Source organism: Eurypyga helias, unplaced genomic scaffold (assembly GCF_000690775.1).
Source record: "Eurypyga helias isolate BGI_N326 unplaced genomic scaffold, ASM69077v1 scaffold13616, whole genome shotgun sequence".
Taxonomy (NCBI): domain Eukaryota; kingdom Metazoa; phylum Chordata; class Aves; order Eurypygiformes; family Eurypygidae; genus Eurypyga; species Eurypyga helias.
In genome coordinates this window covers 1-9,695 of record NW_010256080.1, presented here as the reverse complement: position 1 = coordinate 9,695, position 9,695 = coordinate 1, and the positions used below count along the sequence as shown (strand labels likewise).

The following is a 9,695-nucleotide window of genomic DNA, read 5'->3' as shown; positions in this document are numbered from 1 at the left end:
GGAGTGACCAGCCGCCGGCAGCCGCCCGCCCGCCTCTCTCCAAATGTGTTCCTCGCAGGCAGCACGAACAGTAGGAGGTCTGCGAGGTAGCAGTGTAAATAGAAGTTACTGTCGTCGTGCAGAACGAACGTTAACGCTCTGGGTGCACAAAGTCATTCACCAGCTTCGCGGCACAGATGGCAACAGAGGACTGTTTAATCCTTTCAAGCCAGGAGTCGGATTTTCTTGGCATAGTATCCATTGCTGGCAATGGCCACGTTGAAACTGCCAGTACCAGGGAGCTAAAGGTTTCAAATGTGTTACTCAGAGGACTAATTGGGGAGAATGGTGGCTAGATGGAGGAGGGGTGATTGCACAGATCAGATTGTCACACTTCACTGCTGCTTCTGGAGATAGGAAAATGCAACTGAAGGCCTCGTTCCTTGTTAAAAGCCCCAGTGTATTACTTGGAGTTCACCTTTCCGCATGAACCTGGAGGAGCGGGGTACCTCAGAAAACACTGTTGCTTCTCATATAGCATCAGTAGAAGGGTTGTGGGATTTTGTTGTTGCTGCTGAAGACCTGTACTGACTTCAGCCAAGCATGTTCCTGGCTTGCAGCCCCTTTGTTCAGTGTCCCATCCCAGTAGCCAGCCTCCTGGCCCCCTGTTGCTGAGGAGAGCTGTCTTCTGAACGGATTGTTTTTTAGCAAGTAAATGCAAAACATGTACTGAAAATCTCTCCTAGCTGAAGCTGTTAGAGCATTTCTGAGCTGTTAACTTCGTGCTGCCGGGTCTGCGTGCTGCATCGTACATTCTCCGTCCGACTGCCCCCGCTATAAAGCTGGCTTGAGGAGTGACGTGTTGCATAAACTCTGTGCTGTGTGCCCTAATGTGAAAGAAATGGGACCACGTCCACAGCTGCGGAGAGAAGATGCATGCTGCTAGGTCCCTTCCCCGTGTGCAGCGTGTTACTAATGGCTGTCACTGTACAGTCTCAAGAAACTAGTTGTGACAGGAGGGTCGTGTTAGGTGGCACCAGGTTTCGCGTTTATTGAAGAGAATGGGAGATGTTAAATACTCTTTGTCAAGAGTCAGGTCTGAGGGATGACTCGGATCCTGCAAGTAGCTAATGAGGTGCCATCAGTGCCTTTTTAGGTAGTTGTGAACTATTACAAATTAGAGCTTTGTAGAAGGGAGCAGGCATGGGTGGAGCTCCCGATGTAATTCTGAATGGCAGAGAAGTTGCCTGCCTGGGCAGAGATGTCCCTGATGTAAAAGGCTTGAGACTACGTGGGGGCAGAGCTGCGGAGGTCAGATGCAGTAGCCATGGAAAGCACACCGAAGAGACTGTTCAACTTGTGATGAGGAGACTATTTTGCAGTTCACTCTGAATTTGATATGCTTTTGGCAAGTGTTTGAAACAGTCATAGATTTGGCAATCTTTTTCTAGCAGATTTGAAATGTTCAGTCCTTAAGAACTGCTGCATCATTAGGTTATGCAAAACAGGGTACAATTTTGTAAATATGCCATCTTGTACTGATTTGACATTTGTTCTATTATCTGAGAATATGCTAAAGGGAGAGAGACCTTCAGTTTCAGCCAAACCTTCACTTGTTTGTGGAGTGCTGATAAAACGTTGACTGCTGTGTGATCTTTAGAAAAGCCAGTTACACTCAGCGGGGCCTAATTCTCAGTCCTCGCACACGTTACCTTTTCAGAACCTTTGTCCCGGCAGCATAACTACGAAACGGAAGGGGTAAATGTATTTGCTGTCCACCTGAGGTCTGTTCCGCTGATAGAGCTGTTGCTTTGTGCTGTAACTGCGCCGAACTTGAGACTGCTCCCTATCTTGCAACCTTCTTTTCTTGGCAGAAGTACCGTGTCCTTAAAGCACGTTTTAGGGAAGGGACGCTTCGCGTTGAGTATGGGTACAGCAAGTGAGACATCACTCGCAAGTGACAGAGAAACTGAGAAAGGCTCACTCCTCTGTGTTCCATCTCTCCGAGATATTTTACAAATAGCTTGGTTTTGTTTGATGCTGGGAGGGGAACAGTAGTGACAGCCTGTTTCTTAAACTGGTTTTTGGACAGTTGAGTTCTCAGAAGTGGAGCTCAAGTCAGGCTTCCACTGGCAGGCGGGTTGCTCTCCCTTAACCTAGCGCTGATTAGCTGGAAGCAAGCTTACGAAGGCGAGCTTTCGCCTTGGTGCATGCGGAAATGGCGCGCTCGAGGGATGTTGCTGGTTTTTGTTTGGTGTGTTTTTTTTTTTTTTTTTTTCATTTCTATTGCTGGGGCATTCTGAATCATTCTTGTGGTAGGCTGCTGTACCAGTGCTCCTCACTGGATCAAAGCCCTCTCTCCAGACTTCAGTGTTCTCGTCACTATCTGCTCTTACTCCATGATACCAACTCGTTTCAATGGATAGTGTCATGCTTCCAGTGTGCATGGATTTCCATATAGTAGGTGGGATTTCTGGTGCTCTGCAGCCTTTCCCTATGAAAAGAGGGCAGTTTGCAGTGTTACAGATTGGAGGGTGGTTTTTTTCTCTCTGCTGAACTCGTTTTTTAAATTTGGTTGACGTGACAAAGGACTCAAGAGGGTTCTCACTCTTCAGTCACTTATGAGAGGGTTGTGGTACGCTATTCTGCCGTGGCAAAAGGGATGTAATGCTTATGCTCCCTTTAAAGATTGATGAGTGTATAAGAGACATGAGGAAATTACCAAGGTACAGAGGTGTTTAATGTAATGTATTTGACTTTCTGGGGTATTAAATGCAAGGATACTGCCTCAGTACAAGGTGGTGAGGAAAAAACCCACCCCAACCCACCACGTTGTTTTGTTCCTAATTTCTACTAGTTTTTTCCTTGCCATAGTTGCTTTTAAATTGCTGAGAAAACTTCCACAGGGTTCAGTCACTTTTAGCAGAAAACCCCTATAATGTTGCTAATAGAAATTTAATTCAACTTATTTTTGCCCCTCCATGCTGGTTGTCTTAGCACACCTGAATCATCTTGTCTCTTGTCCTTTTTCTTCCCACTCTCATGGCGGAGCACTACCCTATTCTCTTTCCTTACCCAGGTTAAAGATCTCACCTGCAATCCTTCCTTTCCTGGTTCTGTAGTACCCCGCATGTTCTAGGGAATATGTTGTTACCGTGGTTTGGGTTTCCTGATTAATCTTAGTTGATTATTTTTTCATCACCCTATTGTTTCAATTCCCAAAATGTGGCTTAACTTCTATTTATAGATTTTTGGGCTAGTGGTTTTTCCTTCCAGGCATCTCTCTATCCTGTCTGGGAGAAGAGCATCATTTTAAGCTTCATCAGCCATTGTTACTTGAGACTGATGGAATATTAGCTCTGTTGACTTACCTACAGCTAAACTCGTACACGTTTTGGTGGGGAAGAGAACACATGTAGTCTCTTCAGTATCTGCTCCTCACTCTCATAGGGTGCTCTGTTGCCATGGCAACATTTTTTAACTTGCCTGCCGTCGCACAGGAAACCTGTGGCAAGTGGTGTGCTGCAGGCTAACAAGATGTTAGCAACGCATTAAATGTGTACCTCACCCGCAGAACTCTTCCCCTCTGGAATTGCCTGTTACTTTGCAGCCGTAACCCTTGGTAGGAATCGCAGGCCGGCGCAGCGCGGTTTGAGTGCGAGCGCGCTGCTGTTGGATATGTGAACGTGCTGCCTGGGGGTGGGGGCAGGGGGGGTTGTTTTTATCTGAGGGACCCCAGACTGTGTCAACGGGAATCAAAGTCGGTTGGTAGGAAATCATCTTCTAATAAATAGCACCTTTTTTTCTTTTTTTTCTTTAATTTCAGAGTTCAACAGTAATGGCCAGAGCTGAAAAATTCAAGGAAGTAGAGTATCTCCTTATTCATGGAACAGCAGATGGTGAGTTGCAGTTAATTAGACATTTTAGTATTACAGACAGGTTCGCAATTCTACTACTGACAAAACAAAAGCATGAAGGGGCAAGGCTGTTACATTTATGTCAATAAAATACTGCTTTCTGCAACTAATTTGTGTTTCAGCCAGCAGTGCTGGGGAGTCTTCTGCGTTCGTTGTTTTGCTTCTCCCCCAGAGTAGTACAGTAGCAATTTTTTGTTTACCTTTTTCCTCTTCTTCTTCCACTTCTCAGACAATGTTCACTTCCAGCAAGCAGCGCAGATTTCCAAAGCTCTTGTTGATGCTGAAGTGGATTTTCAGGCCATGGTATGGTTCTGTTTTGTTTATCGTCATACAAATGGGTTTGTATTATGAGAATAATAGCAAAAGCTCCCTGTTGCTAGTTATAAATCGGTTGCCTTCCTTAATGAAAGTTCCCGTACTTGCATTTCATGTTCCAAAACAGAATTTCAACACAATGCACCCATGTATCTTCTCTGCAAGAAAAATGTCAAGCAACCCCTTCTTGCATCTGACCCTTTTTACCTAATCTTTAATTTTGGGGGTTTTTTTTGTGTTCTCAGCCAGGCAGCAAAGTCAATCCCAATCTTTGCACGTACCCAAAGTCCAATAGATAGTGTCCTACAGACAGGTTATGTTGGATTTAGCTGAGGTTAACCTTCCCTTATAACCTATCCATCACCTCTGGGGTTTCTCAAGTGAACTGTTTAGGACAAGCGGTTATTTGCATGGCCCTTTCTTACACTGCACATGAAACTCTGACTAAGGTGCAAGCTTTTCCTTTCCTCCCTTCTCCTGGCCCCTGGGGAGCAGTGCTGAAAAGGATGAAGTGCAGAAGGAAGCCAACCGCAGCAGTGCACAGCTGTCCTTCCGCCCACCTCGCAGGGCTTACGGGGGGCAGAGACCGGGCATCGCTTGGAACTGAGGAGCTGCATCTGCCCGCCACGTGGACAAGCCACGTATTCGTTTTGTACTCCAGCCTGAGTAGATGGTGTAGCCTACACGCAAAGCAGGGACAAAAGCTTCCTACCACCACTGTGCCTTTGTCTCCACACTAGAATATCCTCATGCTGGGATAATTTTAAGTGGCTGCACATGGTTTTATGGCTGTTTATGTTTGATTTGTATTATTTAGGTGGAGCTAGAACTAACATTCTCTGTATTTTTCTTTCCCACAGTGGTACACTGACAAAGACCACGCCATCACCGGTCAAGCACACAAGCATATTTACACCCACATGAGCCATTTCATAAAGCAGTGTTTCTCACTGCCCTAGCCCCAGCACCGCGGGGGCAGTGATGGTACTTGTCCCAAAAACACTATAGCTAATGTACACTGAGCCAGTATAAACTTTTTTATGAATCAAGATGAGATTAGGGTCAGCTTTTGGGATACCTGTGTACATAATGACATGCTAATCTTTTATAATGATTTTTGTTGCCAAGCAACTATTACATTTTTGATTGTGTTTAATCAGGTCTTAACAGGAAGAGAATGTAGGTATGTTGCAGCCTTCTACACAGCATGGTACTTGCTTGAATCAGTACCTTTTGGCATTTCACTCTGAAAAAGAAACCATCCCGTTTCTGTATTAGGGTAATAAATGATGAAAATGTCACAGAGGAGCCAATGTGGAGGGCAGTTGAGGAATGAAAATAGTAATTTTTCCAACAAAACGTAAAATTAACCCTGTGATCATTTCTGTGAAAATAGTGTAAAACTTTTGAACAGATTTTGCAGAAATTGTCTAATGCCTGATCAACTATTATTTTAAAAACAGTAGCAGGGATACTGCAATGGTAGTAGAACATTTCTATTCACTTGGTTTACTGCAGTTCCTCAAATTAGTATTTTCTCTGCAGTCTCCTGGATTACAAGTTGTAGAAGTCAAACCAGTAACACATGTAACCGGCTTTCACCAAAGATTTTGAACAATACCTATTTGAAATCACTTGCACTGAATTTTTTTCCTATCATAGAACTGGGATTTTTGCTTCCTTTATAGCCAAAAAGGCTGCTGCTGTGGGACTCTGCACTGGTAGGATCTTACCTGGGCACTCCAGCAGCCCATCATGCTTTCCTTAGGGGACAGGAAATGATGTTTCCTATTTACTGATGAATAGGATCTATTCCTTACACTCAAGCACAGAACACTACAGTGCAAACTAGCAGTCGTTTAAAGCAAGGGCTGGACTGTTACAGCTCATGGAAACGTGGTGTTCAGCAAACCTGCTTTTCCTCGCAGCCTAGCAGTAACCTGCTGTACCGCCAGTGCTCCAGGTAGGCTACTCCCTCAGGAGAAGAGACTCGTTTTCTTAGTGTCGCACAGCTAGAACAGATGCAACCTGCTTGTACTACAAACTGCCACTTTAAATAAAGACATGAAGTTATGAAAGGAGGGTCTAGTCTGTATCACTGAAAATGTTGGTCAAGAAACAAACTCCTAGAATTTTACAAAAATCCATTAATTTGGAGAGCAATGTAGAGTGAAGTTTCTGCTGCTGTTTAACGGTATCATGTAAGGCAGTGACACGTGGTTATCTGACACTGAGATGCTGTGATGATGTCTGTGTTGTGGGTTGTTAGTGACCTCGGGTGCAAATGTAAAAGCACTGCTACAGGCAGATAAAGCATGGGGACAGCTGGTGCAGCTTGTCCTTCAGTGAGAGAGAGAAGGGGGCCCGAGGTGGAAAAACTCCTTGGCTCACAAAAGTTTTGTGGGGAAACAAACTGGAGTTGGGTATTGCAAATACAATCTTGGGCTCCGTTTTTTAGTGGTTCTAATGTAGACTGGCACCTGTTAAAGGTCAGCAGGGTACAGGCTGTCAGTTGTCTCCAAGAGGTTGCAGTAGCCACATCTGATTCTTTTGACTCAAGGGAAGGAAACATAAATCAGTATAAAAGGTAAATCACAGCAATGCAGATAGCTTATAAAAAAAGATGATTATTGTGAACTTCTGGATGGCTTGTGTATGCAAGGGGCAAATAGTTGGGTTTGTGGTTTGTTTGGAGTTTTTTTAATGCTGTCAGTAATATAGACAAAAACATCATTGCGTACTTTCATTAAGTAAAGATGCAGTTCTTAGTATGTGACCTACCTTACTGATGCTGGCATCTCCCTGGGAGACTCTTCTGTACTCTCAGTACACAGTCCTGTTTTAACTGTCTTATCTGTGGGGCATAACAAAGTACTGTGCTAATTCTTACATTTCTTTCTTTGGGAAAGCAACTTCTAAGATACACAGCTAACAGACCATGATGCAACTTTTAAAACAAAGTTGTTTTGCTATAGTAAGTGTCCTAATAAACATCAATTTAGTGTCTAAATTTTCTCTCTAGATCTCCCTCTGCTCCAAAAATAATGCAGACAGTAGGGAGAGAGCTGCCAGCTTACCTGAAATGCATGAGTACAGGTAGATACCCGTCTGGGGCCGCAGAAGAGAGACAGCACAGCTCATTAATGTCCAAAGCCAGCACTAGGACCCAGTTGTGCCTGAAGGAGTGTCACACACTGGAGGTAGTTAGGCACCTTTTGTCTCTGTATTTGTCTTCCATCTGAAGTGGATACTTAAGTTTATATGATACCCTTTGTGTAAAATCCTAACAGAAGCAGCTGAAGGCTGAGGTGTGATGAACTGTAACTCAGGCTGGGAGACTTGAGTCTTTGGTTTAAAAACTGGTGAAGAAGCTCAAAGGAATTTAATGAGATGCAGCCAATACTTGAAGTATTGGGTTTAAGGCTTTGAGGTCTAAACCTTTTACGGTAACTGAAATTTAGGGTCCTGAGAATAGCAGAACCTCCCACAACAGGCAGTAGGCTAAGTTGCTATTAACTATTGGACACTGTAAATATTGTAGCATTGACAAGTTTTAAATTGTACAACTGTACCTTGATGCGTAAAAAGACTCGGCTACTGCTGCCTGGTCTGCATCACTTCTCTCAGGAGCAAGGGAAACCAGCTCCTGACCAGTAAATTCTCCCTCTTTTCCTGAAACAGGTCAGTTATGTGTCACCCCTGAGAGCACACTTGCTGTTAAGAGTCAGAGCAAGTACACTGCCATCAGCTACTCACAGCAAGCCAACACTGCTAGCACTGCATGTCTCAATGAGATTCCACTTGGAAATGGAGCAGCAATGATTTCCACTTGGAAATTCAGCCTTTGCAATTCATTCATTTTGAAGCGGATTCAAGTGTCAGGTAGACACTTACGGTACTGTACCGTACTGCATGCTTGTTCTGGGTTTTGCAGTGTAAAAATAAAATTGAAAGTTAGTTAGGATAAATATTTATTTTCACATAACATTTCTTAATTGTGAAAAACACAGTAGTCTATTCACATGTACACATAAACTTCTGTAATAAATTACATCCAAGAAATTGAGTAATTCTGACCAGGAATATGAAATTAGAAGTAAATATAGCACTACATTTGCTTTATATTGTGTGTCATTACAGAATGTTAAGATTAACATTGGAATAGCATTTAAATTCACACAAGAACAGAGTGACTGTTTTAAAATAAACCCACTCTGAAATACTGAACAGAAATACAGACTGCCATTGAATACACTGATTTCTTAATATTCTAAGAGTTGGTCAAGTGAAACTAATACATTTTGATTGTATACATTATCTGTAACAAAGCAACATATTAAAACACCACCAGGCTGCTTTCGGGACAAACCAGTACTGAATTTCTATACTAACCTTAAAACAATTGGAATCTTACAATTTATCATCAAGTACACAAAACAAAGCATTTAACCTTAATGCGTCAGCATTTTTTCCTTAATTTACAAATACATACATTGAATTAAATGTAAATCCTTCTTTGAGTCCATTAGAATTTTTTTCCCCCATAAAAATGGCCTTTAATGGGCTCTGATAATGCTAAGTCAAATTTAGAACATTGTCCCTATTAGTTTACAGCAAACTGCAATTACCATTCATGGCTGAAGTAGTAAAACACACACGCTCAGGCACAAAACCCTTAGAAGGAATCCTTTCAATGTGCTGGGTAGATTAGCGTATTTTGGAAAGCTGGGGAATGGTAGAGCCCTGCAGATGAGTTGTTACAAAGATGACAAGACTAATTCTTATTTGAAGGATTCAAAGTAACAGTGTAATAATTAGTTACTTCTCAATTAATTATTTAAAAATTTATCTTAAAAAAAACTTACAAATTGGTGAATTCCCAATAATGCAATAAAACTTTTGCTCTAACCTCTATTAATTCAATACCTAATCTCACAGTCCTTGTTTTACACAGAAGAACAGCTTGAAGGCTCAGGCAGTAATTAAGTCCATAACGAAAAATGCCTTTTTAATGGCTTTAAAAGCCACGTTTTACTTTGCAATGTTGTTTTTATCTTTTAATCAATCTGAATTTGCTGGAATAGTGAAGCGCTGTAACAAAACCAACAGCAGGATACCCCTTTGAGTATTACACACAATCTCTGAAATTAAGAGGTTTACAGTTGTTAGTAGAGAAAAGACAATATAAATATGCCCTTTATGTGGCTGTATTTTAGGCAATAAAGAGGAAAGTCACTGGGCAGGTGATGTAACTGCATGTGGGGTACAGTTTGTATCTACAGAGTTTGGTTAGCGACACAGGGCAAATAACTGCATTACTATGGCAGCATTCACACCATACAAGGGAAGATACTATAATCACAGATGGCATTTTAAGAAATACTGTACCCATGTTTCACATCAAAGGATGTGGTGGGTTTTTTCAACTAATGTGGGAGACTGTTTTAATATGTAGTTTTAATATATATATATTTTATATATATA

General features: G+C 42.3%; 1 protein-coding gene across 1 annotated transcript in view; it reads left to right on the top strand.

Moving 5' to 3' along the window:
* Positions 1-5,254, top strand: part of DPP4 (dipeptidyl-peptidase 4) — a gene marked incomplete at its 5' end in the record, with an annotated part of 31,369 nt that extends 26,115 nt beyond the window's left edge. The window contains 3 exons of the mRNA XM_010153533.1: positions 3,806-3,878; positions 4,126-4,199; positions 5,072-5,254. Coding sequence (XP_010151835.1) covers positions 3,806-3,878; positions 4,126-4,199; positions 5,072-5,170 — 246 coding nt within the window. The remainder of the gene's footprint in view (positions 1-3,805; positions 3,879-4,125; positions 4,200-5,071) is intronic.
* Positions 5,255-9,695: the final 4,441 nt, after the last annotated feature.